General features: G+C 63.7%; 1 protein-coding gene across 2 annotated transcripts; it reads right to left on the bottom strand.

Moving 5' to 3' along the window:
- Positions 1-9,447: 9,447 nt before the first annotated feature.
- Positions 9,448-26,082, bottom strand: WFS1 (wolframin ER transmembrane glycoprotein). 2 transcript variants are annotated; one of them, XM_090267097.1, is made up of 9 exons: positions 25,914-26,082; positions 24,672-24,742; positions 21,658-21,890; positions 19,078-19,160; positions 18,352-18,496; positions 17,254-17,424; positions 16,406-16,486; positions 15,214-15,359; positions 9,448-11,355 (listed from the first exon to the last, which is right to left on the bottom strand). In XM_090267097.1, the coding sequence occupies exons 3-9, from the start codon at positions 21,887-21,889 to the stop codon at positions 9,550-9,552; spliced, it is 2,664 nt and encodes an 887-aa protein (XP_090123223.1). In that variant the 5' UTR covers position 21,890; positions 24,672-24,742; positions 25,914-26,082; the 3' UTR covers positions 9,448-9,549. The 2 variants fall into 2 exon arrangements, with proteins under 2 accessions (XP_090123223.1, XP_090123224.1); XM_090267098.1 differs by lacking the exon at positions 24,672-24,742.
- Between the last annotated feature and the right edge of the window lie 300 nt (positions 26,083-26,382).

Raw genomic sequence — 26,382 nt, 5'->3', positions numbered from 1 at the left:
CAAGCCAGAGGGAGTCTCGCTTCCCATCCGAGGCTTCATGGGTGAGGGTGACAACGCCAGGCCGTGACGGCGGGCTTTCAGTGTCCGAACCCAGTGAAATCTCCCTGCTCCGCGTGTCCCACGATGCGGGCCAGGGAGCCCCCGCAGCTCATCCTCTCTCTCTCCACACAGTGACTCGGGGACCCAGGGCTTCTCGGCTCTGCGGCTGCACCGAGGGCCCCGGAGGCCGGCTGCCCCTCCACGCTCAGCTGGCGAGGCCCACGGACCAGCGGCACGCAGGACCCACGGACCGGCAGTGGGAGGAGGGCCCGGGAGGGCCGCTCCCTCCGGTCCCGCCTCTGGCCGGACCTGGACCGCAGGGCGGGAGGGCTGGGAGACGCAGGACAGCGCGACCCCCGTGCATTGCGCACCCGGGACGGCCGCCCGCCTCCCTGTCCCCAGCATGTGCAGCCGACTCTGCCCACCGTCTCCAAGAGGAGTGACCGGGGAGAGGACTGAAAGAACGGGACGTCACGCCAACCAACGCAGCCCCTCCGAGGCCCGTGAGTAAAGACGACACTGTCCACTCGTTCCCAGAGACAGTCGGCTCGCGGTCCAGACTCACTTTCTCCTCCCCCCCCTTTTCTTCTTCTTGACGACAGAGAACACGTCATTCTGGAGCCACCAACGTGGAGCGGGTCCTCGGCCAGCCGTCCCTCCTCTGATGAGCACCACGAGCTCGGGACAGAACGCGGAAGCCGGTGTCCCCGCATTCGGGAAGGAAGCAGCAGTGTGGTGACTGGGAACGGAAGTCAGAACTGGAAAGGTGACCCGCACGGCGGTGTGCGGGTGGGTTTCCTGCGTGCGTTTCGGCTCCGTCCTGAAGGCGGTGAGTCTCAGCAGGGCTCCGCTGCCGGGACAGGACGGGCTCAGAGAGCGGGATGGGAGAGGGGCTGTCGGAGCCAGAGGGGTGGCTCCTGGGGACCCTTCCCTCTCCTCTCCCCTCCGTGCTCCTCTCTCGACCCTGCTCCTACCCTGACACTGTAGCCATGGCCGCCGGGTCAGCTCCTGAACTGCGGAGGAAACACCCGTCTCTGGCTGGCGGGGACCTCCGTGCTCCACCACGTGGGGGAAGCCGGCTCACTTTTTCTCTTTTTGGCCTCTCACCAGTTTGCCCTGAAAACCACCTCACTCTGGGAAGCTTCCACACAGTGCACGGGGGGAGAGGAACCTAAGATCTCAGAGAAACCAGAGCTTGTAGCCGAAGGACCGGGGAAGGTGGCGGAGAGTCCAGGAGAAGACGCGCTGAGGGTGAGCGGGGCTCCGGCTCCGCCACGCCGGTGCTGAGGTCACCGCCGAGACAGACCTGCGCCACCGTCATCACAGACTTACCCGGCGGTCTCCCGACCTCTGCTGCCCGGCGGTGGGAAGACAGACCGTGGAACCCCGTTTAGTAAGGGAGTCGGCGCGGCACGTCCATCGGTGGCATCGTCCCAAGTCTGGAGGGAGAAAGTCCCGGGACTAGAACGGGCACAGGGCTCCGTGGGAGGAGGCCGGAGCTGCGGAGCACCAGCCCGCAGACCCGCCGCGCCCTCGATTCTATTTCTGAGAACAGGTTCATTTTTACAAATAAATCTATTTTTCATTCACGTTTCCAGTGGTTTCCTATGGGAAAGACTCAATTTCTCGCCCGAAAGGTACACCTAAGCAGCAAAGAGCAGCTTTCAGCCCTCGCGTGGCGTGGGGGTGGGAGGGGCTGATTCACTGAGTTTCTTTTACTCCTTCCCCCACCCACCCGCCCCCCCGCCCACTCGCCTATTTATGAACAAAGCGGACCCAGCTGACGTCCTGTGGACATTCTAGCACAAGGGCCGCCGCAGCCTCTGGGCCAGAGAAGGAGCAGCCGTTCTGGTCCCGCTGCTGCAGCCAGCCCCATGGAGCCCCACAGACGCGGTGGCCCTGAGACACAGGCCAGCAGGGGCGGAGCGGGACCCCTGGGGAGCAGAGTCCTGCTTCTGCCCTGGCCACAGCCTGCTCACCGCCCTGAGAGTGGGGAAGCGTCCCGCTGAGGGAAGCCTGGCCCCGCAGCGGGGGCACCCAGGCCCCAGTTAGGGGGAGCGCACGAAAGCAGGGTGTCCTCCATTTTTCCCCTTGTACAGACGAGGAAACTGAGGCGCAGAGACCAAAGGTGCCTGGCCCAGAGGCGCATGGAGTCCATACGGACCAGGACTCTGGAAGGGGAGAGAGGAAAGGGAGGAGAGAAGGAGGGAAGAGGGAAGGAGGACCCTGGAGCCCGGGCTGGCGCGGGCAGCAGGAGCGGGGAGATGCCCAGCCCCTGCCCCTGGCCTGCCTCTGTCCCCAGGCCTGGAGGTGGGGCGCCCCGGGGAGCCACCCCGGCCACTTCTCCCTGGGCCCTGACCCCGGCCTGGGCTGCTGTGCGCGCCTGCCCTCTGGTGGCAGGATCTGGAAGCGCTTCTCCACTGCACATCCCAGGCCCGGCCCAGCCCAGCCCAGCCCAGCCCCACCCCCACTTCTCAGGGAACCCGTGGGTGTCAGGTCAGCAAGGCACCCACTGTGCACCAGGGCCTGAGCCGGAGATCAGAAAGGAAGGAAACGACCCTGTTTCCGAGAGCGCACGGCTCAGGGGGAAGGCGGAGGAGGGGACCGACCACGGCCATCTCAGGAGGTGGGGCTTGGCCGGGGGAGCTCAGGTGGCACATAGTAGGGCCGGTTTAAGGCAGGGCAGCCACAAATCAGGGGCTGGAGAGGCCCAAGGCTGCTCTCCCACGCTGGCCTGTCTACGGACACAGCCCCTGAGCAGAGGGGACTTGGTTGGTTTGCAGCTGTGACTGCAGAGGAGCCTCGGGGCTGGGGCGGAGGGGCGGACAGGCTCCCACTGCTCAGGGTCCTCACCTGGCCTCTCACGGGACAGGCTGATGGTTAAAGTTCGGCTTTGGAGCCAGACTGCCCGGGACCTCACGACCCTGTGTGGCCTGGCCCTTCCTCCGTGGGGGCCGCAGGTTCCCCACCGGTGAGATGGTAAAAAGACGTCATGACCTGACATCACTGTCCCTGCAACTGTCCCTGGGAACCTCGAACAGAAGCAGAGGGGAGCTGCTGTTGAGGGGGTGGCTGGGCAGCAGGACAGCTAGTGGGGGGATTCAGGAGCCCCCCCCCCCTTCCTGCCCCTGTGCAGGCTGACAGCCACACAGCATCTGATGGATGTCTCAGGCCAAGGTCATAGTTCCTGCTGGTCCTCTTCTGGAACTAAGTCCACACCCCACCCCCACCCCGACTGCCGACCTGGAGCCGGCCCCCCTCCCCCACGCTGGGCCGGGGCCTGCACAGGTTCCACCACCTGATGAAAATGTGACCAAAGCTCACCAACTTCTGGGGGACGGGTTTCCTAGCAACCGAGAAGCACTGAGAGCAGCTGAGAATAATCGCCTGAGTTGTGACTCATCTCAAGCACCTCGGTCCTTTTGTGAAAAACAAAGCTCCATGATCTCCACCTGGAGACCGTCAGCAGGCGGCCCACACAGGCAAACGACACCGTAGCTTTCAGGAAGGGACCGGAACATCGGACGGGGGCAGCAACCTCGGGACAAAAGGAGGACTGGGGCCGTGAACTGTTCCCGTGAGGCCTCCGCCCAGCCTGCCGGAGGTGCAGGTGACCGTATCATTTACAAATGTGCCAGAGAAGAACTGACTTCCTCATGGAAGGACCACCAGTTATTCTGGCCAAGCTGCTTACCATTCATTATTCACTCTGCAAACGCTTCCCGTGAGCAGCACTGAGGCCTGTGGCGTCCCTGTCCCGGCTTTGATGGTGGCTGTGGGTCTTGGGGACGTGACCTGTGCCTGCTGTGCCTGTCGTCTCATCTGCAGTGTGTGGACACTGGCAGGACCCACCTGCAGGGCTTGGGGGCTAAACCAGATCTTTCTGTAAGTGGTCAGCACCGAGCCTGCCCCCTCCCCCAAGCCCGTAAACAACCTCATTGCTATTCCCGTTAACCGCCCCTAAGTGTTAGTGAAGACTTGCTACATCCTGCCACTGGGTCCTAGCCACCCTGGGGACATTGGGATGGTCTGGCTCCACGCTGAGAAAGAAGATGCCTCGCTGAGGACCGCAGTCTGTAGGGGGGAGGGGGCGCTGGGTGAGGCAGGGTGGGCAGGAGGAGGGGGTTTGCTGGAACCTGGAGCCAGCAGGCTGGCCGAGGCCACTGACACCAGCTGGCATGGTCTAGGGGTCCGCGTGCTTCCTGCGGCCCCGCACTGCTGCCCAGAATCTGTACCTCCTACAGCCAGGCAGTGGGGGACAGGGGGCACTCACCCCTCTGCCCCGTGTGGGCAGCTGGGAAGTAGTCAGTCCAAGGGTCCTGCCCCCGCTCGTCACGGGGTCTGTGTGTGGCCCAGGTGAGGCCAGTGCAGCACTCTGCCCTGACTGTCAGAGCCAGGAGATGCTCTCTGAGGCCTCATGCGATAGGGACCCCATCATGGTGCGGTTTCTGACGCGACGGGCAGAGCCAGGATGGTGGTTTCCTGCCCAAGGCTGGCGGAAAGGGAAGGACACGCGGGATGTGCCTGTCTGCTGAGGAGGTGGCCCTATATCCCTTCCAGTGACGCTCCCTCTGTACTGGCCAGAAACTGGGCGCCTGGCAGGTGAGATGGGGAACAGGGTTTCCGTGGGCATCCAGAGACCCAGCTCCAGCCAGGGCTTCCCCCAGAGAAGGCACTTGGGGGGCAGAGAGTTGTTGGTGCCACAGACAGAACAGTGGGGGGCTGCTCTATCTTCCCAGGACTCACGCCAGGCTGCTCCCCGAGAAGTCCTTGTTTTTGCCCTTCCAATAGGGCTCTTCTGCCAGTCAGCGGGAGTGATTTCTGTGGCTTGTCCCCCAGCAATTCCAGTGACAGAGAGGTCTGTGCCCACCCAGCATGCCTGCTATAGTGTAGGGGGGGCTGCTTCTGGCGCCTGGCGTGATTCACCCCCAGACAGCTACACCCTCGGGACAGAAAATAATGACTTGGTGATGGTGCGCATCAGCAGGCAGGTCCCTGAGGGAAACCAAGGGGAGGGGGGCCAGGGAAGGTCCCAGCTGGCACGTCCCGGGTGGGCTGGCGCAGGTGGGGCCACGGGGGCGCGGAAGACACTGCCCGGGCAGAGCAGGGTCCTAGGTCGCAGGCATAAGACCCGAATTCTGGGAACCCAGGCCCGGTTTTAGCAAAGCCCCCGCAGTGACTGCTGGGGTCGGGGGCTGCCTCACCCGCAGTGACTGCTGATGCCAGTGTCCTGTGTCCTGCAAAGACCGCGTGGCCTGCTGGCAAGAACGCAGTGACCTCTCTGTTTTGGGAAGCCTCTCTGTTCCCAGGCCAACGCCCCCAAAGCCGTCAGCAGAGAGTCCCTTCAACTCCCTCCCCGCTTCCCCCTCGAAAAACCCCTGCCTTTCTCTAGCGGCTGCTGACACCTCAGGGTCTCAGCCCGCCTGTCAAAGGGGCCAGATAAACGCTTTAGACTCGTGGCCTGTTCTCTGTCATTTCTCCTCACTCCCGCCGGACCTAGCGCTAAGACAGGGTGGCTTTACCCCGAGCTGCCAACCTCCGAGTGGCTCTCGGGACCCGTGGGTGCCCGTGACTGCCCGGTGGGGGCAGGGACCCTCAGGGGGCCGAGTGGGAGATGAGGGGCTTTGGTTAAAAATCAAAGCCCACTTTCAGGCCTGTCTTCGTTAGAGCAACAGGCAGAGAAGGTGTTTATTGAACGCCGACACCCCAACCTGCTGACCAGGACTTGGGACGGCAGAAGGGCTGTCGTCAGGCGGCAGAAGCGAGAAAGGAAGGTCCTGGGTCATGGACGGCTTTGCGGGAACTTGGGGTTTGCCACTTGAGAGCGTGGTCACGGGGGGTGGGATTGGGACACAGGAGCATAGCAGAGGAGACAGAGAGCCGCGCTCAAATAACTGAACCCCGAATGGTTGGTCTGCAGCCGCCGCAGTGGCCGGTCAGCAGGGAGGCCGGGCGGTCCTGCTGGTGCCGTTTCCTGCCACCCCAGGGGGTTGGCGGTGCGGACCCCGTGAAGGAACGACCCTCTGGGGTGCTCGATGGGGCGGGTGTCTCCCGAGCTCCCCTGGACTCTGGCATCAAACCCTCTCCGCGGTGCCACCCAGCTGGGTCTTCTGGGAGCAGCTCCAATGCTGCCACCGCTTTGTGGGACCCTGTGAGACCCCCAATGCCCTGCAGACCCTCCTGGGCCCCACGGCTGGTGAGGGGCGGTGAAGGCCCAGCCCTGAGCTGGCAACCGGACATGCCATCGACCATTGGCTGCCCTGTGGCCGGCACAGTCCCTCCCAGCCGGTCCGGGCGACGGCTCCATGGGCTGTGCTCTGCAGAGGGCACTGCAGACCCAGGAAATGGCTGGTTTCTTCACGGCTCAGTGAGAAGGACAGGCATGGCTCTGCCGTGTGACCTGGGCAACTCGTCCAGCCTCTGCGTTCTCACGGAAAATGTAGGCGGAGGGAGGGACGGGCCCAGCTGCAGGACCAAATGACCTCGGATAGCGGTGCCTGACCCACACGGCGCTCAGAAACCGAGGCTGCCCCCTTGAGGAGGGCAGGGCGGGTCCTAGAAGCAGGAGCCTTTGTCCCTAGCAGTCTGGCTTCACCAGTCCCTCCGTGCACCGACACCCGGTCCTGGGCTGCATGCAGCAGCCTGGTTATCCACAGGAAAGGGGGGTGGTGAGGTGTTCTGCTGTCTACGGTTCCATGGAAGCCATCTGGTCTCCAGGACCAGAGGACCACCGTGGCCAGGTCTGCAGAGGAGGACGGCCTTTTGCTGTCTATTCTTCTCCACACTGGGCCTCAGTGTACCCCGGCCCCATCTTCCAGAGCTCAGCCTGACCTCCCCAGCTTCAGAGCCGAGAGGGGCTACAGCTGCTTGCAGGCCAAGGGCCCACTCCCAACCTGGCCTTGACCTCAAGTTCCGTCCTTCAGACCCGGCTGGCGTCCAGCCATGCCTGGACCTCCCAGGGATGCCCTGACGGTTGGATAGTCTCCTCGGGCCTTGCCACATCGTTCCTCCCCTTGCTCTCAAAGTGGGCTAACCCCATGTCCTCCCAGAAGCCTCCTGACCAGTCTACCCCCCACCCCGGGGGCTGGAGGTGCCGCCCTCTGGGCCCCCCCGGCCCTTCCTGCTCTGAATTGGGGCCCCTCACATCTGACGTGGGTGAGTTTCCGGAAGGCGGGATCTGGGTTTGACGCACACTGTGGAATGGCCGCTCTGCTCAGTGTCACCTTGCAGTAAATATTTGCTCGAGGGTGGCAGCCGGTGCGCTCAAGGTTCATTAGTTACGTTAAATCGTGTTTTAGGTGTAAGTCACAGCGACCGGCTGAGTTCTTCCGGGTGTGTAGTTGTGGGGAATTAAGCCCGTGATGCGGGATGCGGGGACAGAGGCAGGGCGTGCCTCCCGGGGCGTGGGGCGCGGGGCGGACCGAGCACCCTCTGGATCAGGCTGCTCTCATCAGCTCCAGTCTAAACAGTTATTGTCACAACATCTACGTTTTTAAAAAGCCAGAAGGGACAATGCATCTGGTTCTGAAGTTCTGTGAGTACTTAACTCCTCCTCCAAAAATCACAAATATTTAGTGAGCATTTCCTAATGCCTGACCCTATTCAACCACCTTGCAAGAAAATGAACTCATGTAAGCCCAGAAATAACGAACGAGGTAGGTCCTGTTATAGCCCCAATTCACAGAAGAGGAAACTGAGGCCTGGAGAGCATGAACTTGGCCAAGCCCCGAGCTGGAGGCCCTGCGTGGGATTTGGATGAAGCAGCGGCCTCCTGTTCCCATCTGCTGTGTCTGTTGCACTGAACCACAGACTCTCACTGCGCTTCAGCCTGGAGTCCTGCGCGTCATTTAGTTTATAAAAAGGGTGTCATCACTAAGAGGTTTTGAAAACCGCTGACCGACCTCAGACTTTGTTTCACAGACGGGGTCACTGAGGCCCAGGGTTGGACTGAGTGGCTCCTTGTCATGTTGGGGGTTTGTGATGGAGGCAGAAGGATAAGCCGGGGTCCAAAGGCCACTCTGGGGCAATCCTAAAGGGACCAGCAGCCCCCTGCTCCAAGCAGGCGGTTCTGCTGGGTGCCTGCTGAGCACAGAGCGGTGGCCCGGGGCCCAGGGGACAGGCAGACCTCGCCCGGTCCTGGCTCTGCTGCTAGTATCTGGTGTGACTGCGTCCCTGAACCAATTTCTGCAGTTCTGTGGTTTGGGGCTGTCACGGGGCCCCCTCATGCTGAGTTGGAATTAGATGCCACCTTGTTTGCTCAGAAAGCACCAGTGGCCACCCCACCCCCCATTAGTGGTGAGTCTGGGGGTAGCAACGCTGAAGTGTGATGCATTTTGTGGATCAGTGAGGGGGGATGGGGCTGACCTTTAACCCCAGGATGCGGGTGGCAGGCAGAGCATGGACAGGACTGGCGAACAGGGAGGCAGGTAGCAAACCAGGGGTAACTGCTGCCGTACCCTTTCACCGGGGATCTGCGTTTCCCACACAGTCATGCCCGTGAGCACGTCAGACGTGGTCAGACCGAGTGGACGCTGGGCAGTTGTGGCCGACGGTGCAGGGAACCCTGGCCTGGAGGTGGTGCCTGGTCCCCTGCTGGCAGGCGGCCTGTCAGCTCCTGAGAATGTCAGTTCTGCTCCTGGTAGTGCAGACTGCGCTCGTACGGAATTCAGCACGAGGGTATGTACCTGTTGATCCTCAGGCACGTGTGACTGAGGACTTCTTTTAAAGAAGGAAAAGAAGACTGCAGGTTCCGCCACAGGCTTTTATTTCAGCTGTTCTCTGACCTTGCCTTTCTGCTCTCTCTGTTATGAAACACGGCACGCTTTTCCAAGGGCCGGAAGGGACACCCCAGGTTCTGTGTCCTAGTCCTGGTGGACTCAGGAGACCCTCACAGACTCCCCCACTACCCAGGAGACGGGAGACATGGGAGGCAAGCTGCAGACCCAGGGCTCGGCGTGGACACGCTGTGCCCAGTGCCACCGCTGCCCTGGCCTCCGCTCTGGAAGGAACCAGGCGGGGCCCGGACCGTGTGACCGCTCAGGGGGGCCTGCAGAGCGCTCGCCCGCAGGACCGGCAGACAGCTGTCAAGGCTTAGCAGCAACCAAATAAATAAGAAGTGTTATGTTGTGTTCACACAGCAGCATAATCAAAAAACAAACCCGACACAGAAGTGAGGAAGGGGCCGGAGTGCTTGGAGGGGGGTGGGGCAGGGAGAACGTCACTGCAAAGTGCTTTTCAGGGCAGGAATCCGGTCTCATCTGGCACGCCAGCTGCACTCTGAAAGGTTAGGAGAGGGGCCAAGTCTGTGCATGCAGTTTCCAATGACGCCGGGCATTCCGAGTGACAGAGCTACAGCAGCCAGCCATTCGCGGAGGGAGCAGCCGCACGTGCACACACACAGAGACACACGCACACTCAGCATTAGTGTTGTGCCAGGCGGCTGGGTGGCCACGCGGAAGGAAGGTCCCGACAGTGGCGTGCCCGACGCCCCCCCTGGCTGGCGACGCGCCCTCACACGGCCGACAGGAAGGGGAAGAAGAAGAAGTCGAAGGCAAACTTCATGGCGTTGTGCACAGAGCTGCGCCAGTCCTGCTCGATCTTCACATGCCGCTGGGCGGGCGACAGCTGGGCCATGCAGTTGAGGCAGCTGATGGCCTTGAGCTCGAAGACGGGCCACTTGCTGCCCAGGCGGCCCTCTAGGACGGTGCTGAACTCGACGAGGCTGCCCTGGCGCAGGCGGAGGAGCACGTCCTTGAACTCGCTGCTGGCCCGCAGCACGATGTCCTTGGTGACGTCGTCCTCCTCGGGGCCGCGGGGGCCGCTGGCGCCGAAGGGCATGCCCACGGTGATCTCGAACTTGTAGCGGTCGAACTTCTTCATGTGGCAGGGGTGCTTGGCCAGCAGCTTGAGCCGGCAGAGCTCCTCCTCGGCCGTGGCGGTGGGGCCGGCGCTGCAGGCCGGGTAGGCCTCGCCATACAGGCAGCGCAGCCAGTCGCCCAGCAGCAGCGGGAGCATGTTGACGGCGGACTCGGCGCTGTTGTCGATGTCCGTCACCCGCACGTACTTGAAGCGGCCTGTCCAGGTGACCCTGTGGCCCTCCAGGTGGCTGCACAGGATCTGGGTGCGCGCCATGTTGGTCTCCTTCCAGGCCCGCGGCCCGCACAGCGCGCCGTACTGCGGCCAGGTCAGCGTGGAGTTGTACACCTTCATGCCCTCCGAGCGGTACACGTAGACCCAGCAGAAGAGCAGGACCGCCGACACCCACACCAGGATGAGCTTGACCATGGAGCTCCGCGTCAGCGACCGGACCATCGCCACCGCCGAGAAGCGGGCCTTGGTCCACCAGCGGAACAGCAGGGGCACGCTGCACACCGCCATGGTGACCGCGATCTTGGTGAGCTCCAGGGACACGAACCAGCGGGCAAACTGCACCAGGCCCATGAGCGCCAGGCCGGTCACCAGGATCGGGAGGGCGAAGAGGAAGAGGAAGTAGCCGATAGACGCGCGCACCAGCCCCAGGCCGGTGGACTCGAGCAGGATGGCCACCGACAGCTCGCACCACATGAAGCAGACCAGGTAGGGGACCAGGTAGCAGTAGGTGCCCTTGAAGTTGCGCAGCTGGGCCATGCGGAAGAAGAGGAAGAGCAGGTAGACGTAGAGCAGGCAGGGCACGCTGACGTTCAGGACCACCAGGTGGCCGACCGGCACGGTGAAGAAGGTCTGGCCCAGCAGCTTCAGGCAGCGCCAGTCGTAGGGCAGGGTGGGCAGCAGGGAGAGCAGGCCGGCGGCCACCTCGGTGGCCAGGGCCCGCCGGGTGTAGGGCTCGGCAGAGGCGCTCAGGCTCATGTAGCTGCTGACGGTGAAGAAGACGCACACCACGGCCAGCTCCGAGCAGGGGACGCAGTCCTTGCTGGCGACGGGGAAGGAGAAGATGACGAAGAGGGCGGACAGCAGGAAGTGGGCGTAGGGCTCCAGGTGGTTCCAGCCGAAGTTGCCCTCAGCCTGCTCCACGTCCAGGCCGGGCTCGAAGCGCAGCAGCAGGCTGGTGAGCGCGCGGAAGCTCTCCCAGGCCTTGCTGTCCTGGAACACCTTGAGGGTGCAGATGACCATGGAGAGGAAGGACAGGTAGAAGACCACCAGGGGCACCGCGAAGGCGAAGAAGTCGATGGTCAGGTTGCTGATGATGAAGAAGAAGACGAGGGCGTTGATGTGGTGGGTGGGGACGATGGTGGACAGCCAGTGCATGCCCGCCCGGGAGGCCATTTCGATCAGGTATTCTTTGATTTCCATGATGGCGTGCAAGGGGTACTTGACCACCTGTGGCGGGGGTGGGGGGGCGGAAGAGGGGTGTTGGAGCCGGGACAGGAGCGCCGCTCGCCGTCACCTCGTTACTCCCGGGAGTCACCACCCCAGCTCTGGGCCTTCCCGCTGTGCCCTGCGGTCCCTTCCTGTGCTCCTCTCCTCTGGGCCCCTGGAGCCCGGCCCGCCACTGCGCTCCTGCCCTGCGCCTGATCGTCACCTCCTGCCACGACTTCCAGACTCACGCATGCTGGTCTCCCGGTGAGACCGCGAGCGCCTGGAGGAACCTGCCCAGTGCCCTTGTCCCTCCCCAGGGGGCCTCGTGACGCGCCGTGCCGTACACACGACACAGCCCCGGCTGCCAGGCTTGGTTCTCGGCTCCCTCCTGCGGTGAGGACTTCACCTCCCACGCCCCTGCTCCCCATCCCCTCGGGGCAGCGCCGGTACTCCACAAGCCCACGCTGGGCTCCCAGCGGTCCCGGCGCGGCAGTGGGAGCGGGGACTCCAGAAAAGAGAGTTGCGTGTGACTGTGAAGAGCAGAGGCCTGGCCCGCCTTCATCGACTGCAATGGGGCAGAATGAGACCCATTCATTCACTAGTGTCAGGAGACCCCAAGAACAAGCCGCCTGCCACCCGCACCCCATACTGCTTCAAACAGACACACGACCCCACATGACCACACTGAAATGCAGCCCCTTCCCTGCCTTGGGTCCCACTCCCCCAAGCGGCACCCAGTGCAAAGGGCGGAGGGAAGCCTTGGCCTTGGCCACAGCGAAGGATGGAGGGCTGTGGGGGAGGTGAGTTGAGGAGCAGCCTCAGGAAGGAGACAGGGGGGCGATTCTGTCATCCAGGGTGGACCCCCACACCGGCCTGGTTTTCTGTGCAGAATCCCCAGAAGCTGGTGGTTCAGCCAGAGCTCAGGGGAGATGGGAGTGAGGCTGGAGGGAGGGACAGGAGAGTGGCCGTGGACAGTGCCCATCCCCATGCAGTGGGGCGTGGGGGAGGCCAGGGGGCTGCATGTCTCTGCAGGGGCAAGGGAAGCCTGGCGCGTGCCCACGGCCCAACTGAGGGAGGCTGCATCGGCGCCCAGGTGAGGTGGGCAGCACCCCCTCCACACCCACCCTCAGGACTGACCCTCTGCCCTCCCCACTGGAGGGTGATGGAGGAGGGACCCTGGGTGAGCATATCTGCCCAAGAGCCTCGGCTATCGAGCCAAGATGATCAAGACACCTGCAAGCAAGCAACCAGGTGCGTGAGCTCTCCAGGGCCGGGACGGGCGTGGGCTCCCGAAGGAGACAGCATAGACGCGCGCGCGCACACACACACACACACACACACACACACACACACACACGGGCGCATGTGTCTGTGACAGCCGCCTACTCTCTGTTCTGTAACTAACAGGTCAAGGCACAAAGGAATGAACCAGCCGACGCGGCCCCCGCTCTCTGGGCCTTCCACAGGAACAGGCGCGGCGCACCCCTGCGGGGATGGACAGTGGGGTGCACGGGCAACGCTACGTTAGTCTCGGGGGGATTTCAGATGCTTGCCAGGGAGCAAACGAGCATCTGTGAAAAGGAACCTTCTCCAGGCTTCCTCTGGGCAGGGCCCCTGCGGCACGGAGCCCGACCCGCCGGCCAAGTCAACAGCTGCTGAATGAACCCACGTGGGCCTCCCGTGAGGTGGACCTCGAAACGGCACGACAGGCCCAAGGCATCCCCAGGCCTCCTGCCGGCGGCCACTATTCTGAGACCGGCCAGCACCGGCGGCACCGAGGCGAGGGACGCGCGTGCCCCTGGCACCTCGCCACTCATCTGGAATCCTAAGGCTCAGGGCCAGTCCTGCGCTTCTGTTCTGTTTTCTGCCCGTGATACCACACGACACGGGGCTGAGAGAACTTTTAAAAGACAGCGAAACTTCTAGAACCGGTGGTCCCATGGTGACTGGCCTCTGCCTGCACACGGGGGAGTCTGGGCCCCTGAACGAGGGGGCTCTCCTTGTCGGGTCCCGACTCTGCCACCTGAGCGCCCGCCTGGCTCTACTCCTCGCGACCCCACCGAACTGCGAGACTGAGAACGTTTTCCACAGAGAAAACCCAAGCAAGGAAAACAGACTCCGACCAGGAAAGAAATGTTTCAGAACGAGTAGGGAGTCAGGCTCTATTAAAGGGTGGCTGAGAGTGGTCCACTCGGGTCTGAGGGTGCAAGCCGTTCTCCTGACACGAGAAACCGGGGCCACAGGACGCTACAGCCGGGCAGCTGCGCAAAAAGGCCACCTCAAACTGCCAGTTCCGGGTGAGTCACACAGACAAGATGCCGCCAGCCCAGGGCGCAAACGTTCTCATGCTGCACTTTGCAACCATTCGATGCAAAAACGGTTCAGATTTTAAAATATTACTCCATCTATTTTCAAGTGGGTCTCGTCTGTCACGAAAGGCTGGAACATTCTGTGGGAGTTGCATCAGCTCACAGAGGCGCCTGTCACCATTTGCTTCGGGGGCGACGACCCCCCTGCCCCCGCCCCGAGCACGCGGCCCTCTCTCTGCTCTCCGAGGGGCTATTAAAAGCTGGAACAGCTTTCAGTCTTAGGAGACACCTGCTATGATTCACTCGCTCTCTTTTGCAAGACTTTTAATGAGAAAACTTGAGAAGGAACAAAGTGCTCTGACAGTTTCAACAGAGAGCTTTGTTTATTTCCTGTCAGGATGCTGAGTTTCTCCTCCCCAGCGAGGACCCGCAGACACTCTACGGCGCTGAGCTGGAGGGGGACGTGAGTTACTGTCGCTCAACCACGGGCCTGGGGGGTGCTGCCTGAACCTCGCCTCGCACCCTCACTGGCACCTGGGGAGGGCCCCCCCCTTCCTTTTCGAGGGCACCCCTCTGTGAGCAGCGTGGCCCCGGCCAGCCTCCACGCGGACCTCCGCGGTCCAGCTCCTCAGCCGTCCTCGCCCTGCCTCTCAGAACCGTCCCCTTAGACAGGCCACCTGGCCTGGGGGGACTCTCGGCTCGTCGGTCACGAGCGTGGTTGCCGTGCCCGTCAGCCTGGGACGCGGTCTGTGTCTGCCTCCCACGTGGGGGGTGGCCTGGCCTGAGCCCCACAGCCGGGCTCCCAGCAGTGCTAATGCTGAGCTGTCCACTCGGGGGACTTCAGCCGACTTTTGTCCCCTCCACACCCACCCTCTGGGCTGAGCGGTCAGTCCCCTGCCCTGACCCTGACTCATTTAGCCCTTCTACCACATGGAGGGGCGTCACTCACATCCTGGTCAGCTGAGATGTGCAGACCCCGAGGGACCCTTGGGTGACGAACGCCAGGCTCTGTGACAGTTCACTGTCGGAGGCCCCTGTGCTGAGGGGCCCGTGGGCCGGGCAGCCAACCTCCTGGAAACCTGGTGCTCTCTGCCAAGTGGGAAACGGGCCCCAGGAATGCAGCCCCGTGAACTGAACGGGGGTAAATTTGCAAGAGGACAGTGTGGCCACCTGGTGTGTCTCTAACTGGAGGCTCAGCCACGCGGCCAGGAAAGCAAAGGCTGTCGCCCCAGGGGCCTGACCCGTCACTCCCGGCGCCCCGTCCTTGCCGTCGGGTGGCAAGAGGCTGCTCCCTCCCTGCAGACTGGCCTGCGGTCACCCCCTCGTCCCTCTCCCACCAGCCCCGCCCTCCCCGAGCCCTCGCAGGTCCGATACGCCAGCTCCCCTGCAGGCCCCCGGTCTCCTGGGCACCAGCACTTCGCGTTGGGGGGCAGGTTTCTCTGAGGGACCGACCTCCCTTCGGTTCCGTAAACGAACCGCGTTTTAGACGACAAAGCTGGACCGCGGCGCGCAGCACCTGCTCCTGCACAGCGCGCTGCGGGGAAAGGCAAGGGGTGGCTGCGGCGCTCACCTTCAGGCGCAGGGGCAGGTCCTCGGGGCTGCGTCCGGCCAGCTCGTCGTCGTCCTCGTCCTGCAGGAACAGGTTGGTGGGGATGATGCCCTTGGCGTACTTCTTGGTGACCTCTACGAAGTCGTCCAGCGCGACGTAGGTCTTGGCTAGAGCACAAGAGAGGAGGCACGGGGCCCGCCCATGCTGTGAGCACACGGTCCCCCGTGTGGCTGGGGCCCGGCTGAGTGTGGGGCTGAGGAACCCATCTCTGTCCAGGACAGTGGGAGGGGTGGGGAGGAAGCAGAGGGAGCTCACTGATAAGGGGGGTGGAAGGGGTCATTATGAGAGGGGACCTGCTGGGTGGGGCTGTGTGGCTGGTGACACTCAGGAGGGGACCACGCAGCAAGGACACCGGGAGGAACAGTGCTGCCCTGCCCCCGCCACACAGAGAGCGCAGTCTGTGCGTCCGTCTGCCACGGCCTCCAGAGGCCCCTGCCCCAGTGTTTGACCTGTGCCCGGCGCCAGCACTTGCCAGATTGGCCTCCTTCCAGCGCAGCGGGAAAGTGGGCGCTGCCCCTCGGTGTGACGCCCCCCAACCCTGGTGGAACAGAACCCTAGGACGGCGGGGCCCCCGGCCCTCGGAGGTGGCCGTCGTGGCAAGAAGGGGGCTCAGACCAAGAGGAAAGCGAGACCGGCCTGACGTCCCGTGAGTGGGGGCCGACCTGGCGGGGACCCTCCCACCAGTGCCTGGCAGTCCTAGCTCCTCCCACCCATTGCGTCCCCTCCGGGTGGGACCCTGGGGAACTGAGACCAAGGGTCCACCCGTGTGGTGGGCGCTGCACCCGGAGGACCTAGAGGTGTCTTCTCAATGGCACCCCAACTCCGAGTCCCCCGTCATCCTCCCCCTCTACACACTCTGCTCTGTACCCCACTCTTCCTGCTGGGTGCACCCTGCTCCCTCCACCTGCAGCCCACACTGCCCTTCGCCTGCTAGCTGCTGACCCTCAGGAACCTCCAATGCACCCACACCCCCGTGTCTCCACCCCTGCCTGTCTTCCTGCGAAGACGGGGGCTCCCAACAGGCAGGGTCCAGGTCCCAGCGCCTCAAACCCTGGGAGCCCACCCAGCCTGGAGGCCACAGGGCGGAGTGGATGTGGGACACGGAGGGACCATGGGGAGTGGCCTCGGGCGGAGGACCGGTGGCTGTGCTCACATTCGCTGCTGACCAAGCGCTCCAGCACCCGCCTCTGCTTCTGCAGCGACTTGGGGACGGGGCCTGGCTGTGCCCCTCCGTCTGCAGGGAACAGGATGGATTGAGGATCAAGGTAGCAAGGTAGGCTGACTGTCCCCTCGTGTTCTGCAGCCCTCCACAAACCAGCCGGGTACTCCTGGGGAGCCCCGAACTCTGGAGACCACAGGGCCTGCAGCCCCCACAGGAAGGGCTGCTCCTCTGGGTGGCCGCTGCTCTGCCTCCGCCAACGGGATGACTCAGAGCCCCTGTGGGCACAGCCCACCCCCTCTCTAGAGGCACCCGAGACCTCTGGTCAGCATCACCTGACCCCAGGCTCCTTTGCTGGCCTTGTCCCTTGCTATGACTTTCCCCCGGAGTGGACTATGAGCTCCCAGGGGCAAGGGCCAGGCCGTTCCGGGGGGTCCCCAGCCCTGTCGCTGAAGGGGCTCCAGCGAATCTGTTGAAGAGTGAGCACAGCAGGGACTGAGACCCCCGCCCTCCTGTCAGCATCTGCCCACCTGCCACACCGCACCTGGGCAGGGGGCCCCAGCATGTCTTTGCAGGGGCTGCTCAGGCAGGAGCCCAGCCGGAGGGCAGGCGGCAGTGGGCGGGGGCTGGGCTGTGCCCCTGCAGGGGATTCTGGGGCTCCATGGGGCGCTGCAGCTGTCACAGCAAGCAGGCCTTTCTGGGGCACCACCCCAGCCCCAGGAAGGGGCCCCCAAGAATTGGGGCTATCCCCAGAAGGACCCTCCCTAGGCCTTCCAGGAGACCCACGGGAGCCCCCAGAAGGTCCCCAGGGGAAGCCGAGACGTCCCCTGGGAGGTGCGCACCATGCTCGTTGACCTGACCCACGTTCTCCAGCAGCTCGGACACAGCCACCTGCTTCTTCTTCTTGGGGTTGAGCTTCCAGTACATGACCAGGGCCGCCTTGCGCACGGCCCGCTCCAGGTCGGTCTCGGAGGACAGCTGCTTCACCTCCTGCTCGTTCTCAGAAGTGATGCCTGAGGGACGGGGGGTGTTAGGGGCCCCGTCCTGCCGCCGGGGGGCCCTCCGTGACACCCAAGCCCTGGCCAGCTCGGCCTGAGGGGGTCTGGGAAAGGACTGGTGCGAGAGGCTTTCCAGGCACCTTTGGTCACCAGCGCAGAAAAGGACATCCGGCCAAAAAGGCCGCTGGGCCTACGCCCCGGCCGGCGCCCATGCTCCAGGTCAGAGGCCCACCTGGCCCCCAGCGCACTCCTCGCGTGGGTGTGGTGGGCGCTGCCCGAGGCCCTCCTGCCCTCCTGCATGTCTGTGTGATGCTTGTAACTCAAACACATGACACAGAACCACGAGGGGCTGGAGCAAACTCGGGGTGCTCCTCCTGGGTGTCAGGCTGTGGGTAACGTGCATCTTTACGTTTCCTACCTAGTCCAGGTTTTCTACGATAAGCATAAAATACTTTTATGATCTGAAAGGAGACCATTAAAGACCACTTATGACCCACACTTTCATCTCCCTCTGGGGTTTGAGCCGTTGGGGAGCGCGCTCCCCCGCGACACCAGGGCCCAGCAGTCTCCCCAGGCAGGGCAAGGGGACAGCGACACCCCCCTGCCATCGCCCCCCACTCCGTGGCAGCGAGTGTGTCTCAGGGGTGCTTGCTTCCCTGCCTACCCCCTCGGCTGTGGTGAGGCCGACCTGCACTGGCTGCATGTGGGGTCCGCTCCCCAGTCCGATGGGAGCCTGGTGGTATCACTGGGAGACACGGATGCGTGAGGAACGGGCTTTCCCGGCCAGACGCATCGCGAGCTCTGGAGGCCACTGCCGGACGGAAACCGGTCTCTCTCTCAACAGTGTGGCCCCCGCTGGGGTCTCTTGTTGCTCCCGCCTCAGCTGTGACTGACCAGCCAGCACGCGCCCCGCGGGCCCTGCTCCGAGCCTTGCGCACCCACCTTTCCTGTCTGCCAGGCAGCGGCGGAGCAGCTTGACGGCCTCGCGGCGGCCCTGCTTGGCGGCCAGGGTCAGCCAGTCCACGGCCGTGCAGTTGTTGAGCTCCTCGTCCGCGTCGCCGGCCAGCTGCAGGTAGTGCTTCCCCACCTGCGGGGCACCGCCGGTCAGGCCGGGCTCCGCCGCGGCCTCCAGGCAACGTGGGTTCCGGCTCCTCGTCCTGGCCCCTGGCTTCATACCGCAGCCGCACCACCCTGGGCTTCTTGGACCCTCCCCCTCCCCACGTTCTGGGCCAGGCAGCCTCCTCCGTCACCCAGGCCAAGAAGAAAAGTGGCAGGAACGGGTCCCACTAGTACCCCCACTAGGCTGGGCCTGCGGACCCTCGGGGCACTGTGAGGACACAGACCTGAGCAGGTGTGGCACCCCGTGCACAGATGCAGTGAGAATGGGGGTAGGGCACCAAGGACAGGCAGGAATCAGGGAAGGCATCCTGGAGGAGGCGATGCCCAAGACCAGCTGTGAGCAGGCCACAGGAGAGTAAATGTGAGCTCCCCAGAGGGGTGGCACAACCCAAGGGGCCAGGTACATGGCAGGTGCAGTCCTGCCGACACTGCTCCCTGTTCACATGGCACTGACCCCCATCGCTGGCCTCCGTGGGCCTCGGAGTCCTTGTCCAGCTCACTGTTCTATGGGCCCCGGCGTGAGCCCCCACCAGACACCACGGCCCTCACCTCCGTCTGTGCCTTGGGGTCCCCGGCCTTGGCCTTCTCCAGGATTTCTTCAAAGGGGATTTCCATGTCTCCTTTCATGGGCCCTTGAACATGGAAAGAACAGTCAGATGTCACAAAGCTGGTCCTTGTCACTGGTCAGAGGCCTGGAGAGGGCAGCAGGCATGGGCTTTAGGCCTGGAGCAGCTTCCCACATGAAGACCCAGGTCAGGAATGTGGGAGGAGACGCAGAGAGAACTCCCCATGGAGGCCCCTCCAGGGAGCGAGGACAGCAGATTCCCGCGGGGTGGGGGGCAGTTTTCAGCAGCAGCTCGGTCTCTCTGGCGGGCGTGTGGGAAGGACGAGGGGCACAGACTGGAGTCCCGGCACCGCCCCTCAGCTCACTGTCTCGGAGCAGCAGAGCGCAGGCCTGCCTGAACCGCAGCTCTAGAGAGCTCCTGACCCGAAGGAAGAAACCTGCACCCCGATGCCCAGCCTCCCAACAAACAAACCAGATCTGTGTCTTCTCAGACTGCAGTCTATACACGCGTGAGTTTTAGAGGCCATAATCAGTGCACGTGCACTTTGCGAAGTATGTATCTGTAACAGTGATTTACACCCCACTTCCCACATTGCCCTGTGGTGAAACTGACCATTTCAATGGCTCAGAACTTCCACTGAGGGGACCCAGTCGGGTGCTGGGCCCCTCACCCCGCCGGCCGTTAGGGTGTTCCCAGAATGCCTTACTTTTATAACGGGGTGCCGCGCACCGTGCTGCGTGCAGTTTTTCTTTGGGGGGTTATGCTCCTAGCATACATCCTTCAGTGGGATTACTAGGCCCAGGGGTCCAAGAGTCACGCGGCTCGTGCTAAACTTTCGCTTCCTGAGAAGTGAGCCCGATTCACAAAAGCATCTTGTTCACTGTACCAGCTTCACTAGAACTCACCGGCAGCGGGGGGCCCACCAGTCAAGGTTCTGAGAACATCACTTCTCACCCGCCCCTCCCTCTGACCTGCACAGCCACTGTTCGGGGCCAGGCCCGGCTCTGCACCCACCCCCTCCATTGCCACACCCCACTCGTGGTAGCAAAACACCTCGCAGGGACACAGGACGCGGCTGCACGTTGCCGACCACGTAGTGGGTACTTACTAGACATGAGCACACCTCCCCCCTCTAGATGTTTCTGGAAACAGAAGGCAGACTTAAAGGAAGCAAGAGCAGTCCTCACTAATACTGCCCCACGTCCAGCCTCCCGCCAGACTCAGGGCCAGCTCTGTGGCAATGATGCCTCCGGCCCTGTGTTTAGGGCACCCAAGTCAACACTGCACCCTGGCTCAGTGCCAACAGCCGGAGGCCTCGGGGACTCGGCAGCCCCTGTGACCCCCCGAGGGTGGCGGAAGGGGCGCCTCGTACACCACGGGCCCCACGCAGTGCTCACCCCCAGGACAGTGACTCGTGCATGCAGTGTCCCCACCCAAGGCCCTGGAGGGCCCTTACTTGACCTCTCCCCGGGGCTTTCCCATCTGAAAAATGTTGAAGTGAGTGGATGAGGATAACGACTCAGGTGGGGCCTGCCACGGAGCGTGAATATTAATGAATATTCACTCTCGCTGTGACCTGTCGGTACTTAGCTGATGCTCCTTACACCTGTGCTAGATGGGCAGGTGAGTTAATTAATGAGCACTGACCTGGAAAGCCACTCCCAGCAGATGTTCTCTGACCTGTGCAGGGGCTGCACGGCGGGGCGTGCTGAGTCCACGTTAGTGACCGGTGACAACACAGAGTAGCCGGGAAGGTGCCGGCACAGCCCAGACGTGGGGGGCTGGGAGCCTGAGCTGCCCACCTGCCCTGGCCTTGCTCTCCCCCTCTCCCCCTCCCCACCCCCTGCCTCCTCTCAGGGGCAGAACCAAACAGAAACCACATCTGTTTCCTGACTCTTCTTATCTGAAACTTGCAGTCGTGACTATCCTCCCAGGGCTGCTGTGCATCAGCCAGACAGAAACCAAGCCCAGGCCTGGGCCCTGGATGTGGCCGGGCTGAGATTCCGGGCTCAGGCCCTGACCTGCCCAGAGACTGGGGGATAAAAGCAGAGAAGGCGGAAATCTCTGCAGGAGACTGAAGGTCAGAAGCCCTCAGCAGCGCAGCGCAGCCTGGGATGGATGACAGTGGTCAGAGCCTGCGGAGCCCTGAGGGGAATGGCCACAGGGCCCTGGACCAAGCAGAGCTGCTGACCACGTGGCCCGAGGAGTGGCCACACTGGAGAGGGGCTTCCCGGAGCGCTGCGTGGGACCAGCGCTGGCGGCGGGGAAGGCTTTCTCCCGCTTCATCGTCACGGTAGCTGTGCGGAACCACCCGGTAGCCAGAGAGCGGAACCGGAGCCACTTGATTACAAATAAAATAAGAAAATGTGACATCTGCTGCACCCGGAGTCTGTCAACTTAGGAGCCAAGCCTGCTGTGCAGGTGAGGGCCGAGAGGGCCTGGGTGGGGGGCTGGGCCCTGAACCGCAGGAGGGACCCCGAGGGGTGCCAGGACCACGTGCGAGGGCTCGGTGCTCACCCCACAACCACGGAGCAGCCCAGTTTCCCGGGCCCCATCCCCTTACCGGTTCCGTCTGCTCTTTCTCGGCTCCGGGCGCGAGGGGCCTGGGGCGCCGCTGGGGCCTCTGCGTCTCCCACATCTGGTCCACGTCCAGGCTGGGGCCCAGGAGCTTGGGGCACCCCACTCTTCTCCTGTCTGGCTGAGGAAGTGCCATTGAGCCGCGAGCGGGCCTGGGGCAGCGGGGGCAGCGGAGGCTGTGGCCTGGAGGGGCTCGGAGGGGGCGCGCTGGGGTCCATCCTGCCAGCGAGAAAAGCTGCGGTCAGACAGCCCAGGAGTGGCCGAGCCCAGCCTGCTCTGGCTCTAGTCCTTGGTAAAGATGGGGGGGGCGCGAAGGGGGGTAAGGGGACACAGGGCGGACGCTGCCCAGCATTCTCTATGTGACCTCATGCGTCTCACAACAGCCCTGAGACCATTTCACTTTACAGACGAGGAAATCGAGGGAGGAAACGCACTCACGGCCACCGGCTCAGCAGGTCCCAGGAGCCAGGCGCCCAGACGCTAACACCCGAGGCCTCGCGTCCCGCCTCACGGGGCATGAGCCACACGGCCTGGGGGACAAACTGAAGCAAGGCGGCCACAGACATCCCACACGGAGCACCGGGCCATGCCCGGCCGTGGTGGACTGAGTGGCAGCCCGCACATGCCGTCCGCCCCGCACCCGTGAGTGTGCCCTGGCTTGGAGCCAGGGGTCTCTGCAGATAAAACTAAAGGTCTGCAGGTGAGGCCCTCCCGGTTCGGGTGAGCCCTAATCCAATGACTGGTGCCTTACAAGGACAAGAGGGAACCGAGAGACACAGAGAGACCACGTGAGGAAAGACAGAGGCAGAGACCAGTGATGTAACTGTGACCCACGGGACGTCCGTGTCACCAGCAGCCACCAGAAGCTGGAGGCCAGCAAGGGTTTGCCCTCAGAGCCCCCCCGAAGGAGTGGAGGGCGGGGACAGGGGCAGGGGACCACAGTGGGCGGGACCAGGATGTAGTCAGATCTGCCCCACTCCAGGCCAGACCACAGGACAAAAATCTCAGAACTCGACTGTCACCAGAGGAGCCCACACTGAAAAGCAGTGACTAGGCCATGTGGTAGCGTGTGAAAGCAGACGCTGGGAGCACCCAGACTTTGGGACTGTCTTGTGATGAGGGAAGGGGCCACCCAGGCTGTCTGCAACAGGGACACACACACCACTGACAGGCCAAGGCCGCCGCGGGCCACAGGGCTGAGCTGGACCTCGCCCCTGACATTGCTGGGGCCGCATGCGCATGAAGTGGGGTCCTGGGCCTGGGAGGCTCTCTCTCAGACTCCCGAAGGGTGCCACGCCCCTCCCCAGACCCAGGGCTCTGCAGCCCGACCCCCACACTTCGTCTTCCCTGGTCCCCTCTCTCCCAAAATACGGTGTTTCTCCGATCCACCTGCAACCCCCGACTGCCACACCTTCGCCCTCAGAGACCCTTCCTGGTGTCCGTCACAGCCCTCCTGCCCAGCGCCGCCCAGAGGGGCCGCGTGAATGTTACAGCCCTCCAGACGGCTGCTACACGAGACAGCGGTTAATGTGACCTTGCATACAGACATTAAAGACAAGGGACATGTGTGTACAACACTGTTGAGCAGGATTTAAAGCAACATGAGACATTAGCCTGAGTCTATTTAGGACGACAACAAAATTTACCTGCCGAGAAAGATGGAAGAAAATGTCTCCAAAAAAGTAAATACTGCCTATCTTTGGGTGGAGGCATTACAAGTGTTTTTTATTTTATTCTTTCTCTAAATATAGTGCCTTAATTTTGTATAAAGAATGTGCAAGGTTTTGGAATTACAACAAAATGTTACTTTAAAACCCACCTGTGGCTGAGCCCCTAAAGGAGTGGGCCCAGGGTGTCTGCTCCAGCCCAGGCCCCTGGCATAGGGCTGCCCCTCAAGACAAGGGCACAGGCTCTGGGAGGCTCCCAGGTGCCTATTTTTGCCCCAGAGTATTAAGGGTCAAACCAAGGAACATTCCAGCTCTACCCAAATGCCATGTTCACAGGGCACAGGGGCAGTTAAGTTGGGAATGTCCGGGGCAGCGACCACGGACAGCCACCACGCCTCCCCAGGGGCCGGGCCCCACCGTACACGGGGCACCTGGTCTGAGAGGCCCGAGCCTATGCCAGGCACTTCTCGGGCCTCTGTGCCCAGAGAGAACTCCTGTGGAGTCGGCTTTCGAGAACTCTGTCTGGATGGGAAGGACAACACCCAGACAACTCCAAAGTCAGAGTGTGGGGCTGCAAGCCCAGCAGGGGGGGCCGCGCCCAGCCGTGGAAAAGGGGCAGGGCAGGCATTCTGGAAGGGAGGCCTGGACTAAGCCCTCTGGACAAGCAGGCATGAGCCAGGCGAGGGTGGAGGAAGGGATGGGTCAGGCATCCCAGCGCAGGGAGAGGGAGCCAGCAACGTGGCTGGGAAGGTGCAGGTGGCCAGGAAGTGACCTCTGGGTAGGGGACCCAGGTACGAGTGGGTGGCAGGGGCACGTCCTGAGGGCCTGAATGAATGCCAGGCTTAAGGCCAGAAGCAAGTGCAGGACGGCGCTCCGCAGGGAAGTGGCAGTTAAAGAAGCATCGGGGCTGTGTGGGGACCTGGTAGAGGGACCGGGAAAGGGGCCAGGCAGCCGTCCAGGGAGTGGCGGGGAGGCCTGGCCCAGAGCAGGCATCAGCACAGCTCTGGAGCCAGGAGAGAAAACTGAATATGGGGGGGCAGGGAAGCAGAGGGTGGCAGGGTTTGGGGCTAAGGGCCACAGAGGTAGTGCCGCTTTCCGAGGTGGGGACGTGGTGGCGGCGGGGGCGGAGGATTGTATAAAGCACCAAGCTCTCTCTGTGTTGTGATTCTCCTCATTGCCACCCCATGGGCCGGGGCTTGGTCTCTGTTCTGCAGCACAGGCATTTGGGGGGACAGGACTGGGCTGGGTTCCCCTCTGTGACCCGTCTCAAAGGCCTGTCCAGCTCTGGCCTGGGAGAGCAGAGGAAGCCTGAGTGGGGAGCCCCTCCACATACTCTTCTGTCCTGAGCAGGAAGGTGAGAGGAGGTCCCCCAGCAGCCTTCCTTGCGTCCAGTCTCAGGTCCACCTGCCAGGGGAGGACAAAAAAAAGTCCATCAAAATCCCTGGTCAGATGCCCAGGGGCTCCCGTGGGAATCACAGGAGGGGGCCCCGGGCAGCCGGGGCTCTGGGCTTCCAGGACAGCGCCCCGCCCAGGGCTGCTGGGAGGCCGGGCGGCCAGCACTGAGGGTAATCGGCAGAGGGAAAGCCCCGGACGCAGGGCTGCGTTCCAGGGGTCACTGTCCAAGGTGAGGCGAGGCGGGCCGCACGTGCCGGGGCGGGTCACTTGGCCCCGGCCAGCCTCAGCTTCCCCCCGTGACATGGAGCTAGGATCCCTGCTCCTGAGATGACCCAGGGAGTTAACCAGTGTTAGTTCTCTACAACTGCCTAACAGCGGCAACCAGAGCTGCGCTAAGGACACGGCTCCGTCCAGCCCGAAGGGGCTGGGCCACGTCCCGCAGAAAGCGTCCATTTTTCAAAACAGAAATTCCTGATCCCGTTCCGAGGGCCGGGTTCCCACCGGCCGGAGCACGGGGCTGCCACTGCCGCCCCGCCCCTCCCCCACCCCTCCCCACCCCGGGGGGAAGGCAACTCACAGTTTCTAAGGGGGCTGCCGGCGCTTTGGCCTGACCCAGAGGCTGCCACTCGGGCGGGCAGGTCCCCACTGGGGGACCGAAACCCCATCACCCGCCCCCCTCGAGCCCCCACGCGGAGGCCCAGGCGCCTTCCAGCGGCCCGGCTGGCCCTGAGAGCGGCCCCGAGTCCCGCCGATGGCCGCGGGGGAAGGGCCATGACGGAGCAACTCGGACCAGGGCAGTGGGCACGGGGGGCCCTCGCCACCCGCCGGGACCCCGCGCCACGGGCCGCCTGCCTTTCGGGCCCGTTGTCGCCCGGCAAGGGGCTCGCGGGCGTGAAGGGCTTGGAGCGCGCGGTGCCCCACGATTCCCGCGGCGCCGGGGCTCAGGGGGCGCTCACGCCCTAGAAAGACCCCACCTGGGTAGGGGTCGCCGTGGCGTCGCGGGGCGGCGGGACCCCGGCCCTTCAATATCTGGGGAGCTTGCAAGGGGCGGGGGACGCTGGGACCAGCCGCCCAGCCGCTCATTCGGGGAAACTGAGGCCCTGGAGGGGCGGCGCCTCCCGGCTATCCCAAGTCTCTTTCCAGCCCCCCGCGCGGCAGCCCCCTGCCCCGAAGTACTCACGGGCCCGCGAGTGGGCCGCACGCGGCGCCGCGGCGCCCTCGGGCCTCTGGGATCGGTGCAAAGTTGCTCGGGAGGAGCGGGACTCCCCGGGGCTCGGTGGAGGCGGCCGCGAAAGGCAGGCGGCGCCAGCTGCGGCCGGAGACCGCGAGTGCGGCCCGGAGCACAGAGAGGGGCGGGACCGGGGGCGGGGCCCCAGACCCCGCTCCACTCCTGACTCGGCACGGAGGACGCGGCGCTGGCTCGGCCCACTGAGCGGCCGCCGCGCGTGCCAATCACGGCGCGCCCCCGCCAATCACGGCGCGCCTCGCCTGGCGGCTGCCGGCTACACCTCGGCGCAACCGTGCTCCCCGCCGCGGGGGCGGGCCCTACCGCTAAAGTTTCCCGGCGGACTCGGGCCTCGGCCCGCCCCGCGCTGGCCACGCCCCCGGGGAGCTCCATCTCCTGGTGTGACGGGTGGCGGGGCCGTTGG

This window comes from Furipterus horrens, unplaced genomic scaffold (assembly GCF_987537825.1).
Source record: "Furipterus horrens unplaced genomic scaffold, mFurHor1.1.pri manual_scaffold_2, whole genome shotgun sequence".
Taxonomy (NCBI): Eukaryota; Metazoa; Chordata; class Mammalia; order Chiroptera; family Furipteridae; genus Furipterus; species Furipterus horrens.
Note: the sequence above shows the minus strand (reverse complement) of the source record. Positions and strands in the feature narration are given on the sequence as shown.

What these genes read in the sequence shown, in the direction of transcription:
- WFS1 (XM_090267097.1), bottom strand. Translation starts at nt 21,889, where the DNA reads ATGGACCCCAGCGCGCCCCCTCCGAGCCCCTCCAGGCCACAGCCTCCG. An exon ending in GCGCTTGGTCAGCAGCGAAT is followed by an intron (nt 15,360 to 16,405) that starts GTGAGCACAGCC and finishes CTTGTGCTCTAG; the next exon opens with CCAAGACCTACGTCGCGCTG. An exon ending in ACCTGCCCCTGCGCCTGAAG is followed by an intron (nt 11,356 to 15,213) that starts GTGAGCGCCGCA and finishes CCCCCGCCACAG; the next exon opens with GTGGTCAAGTACCCCTTGCA.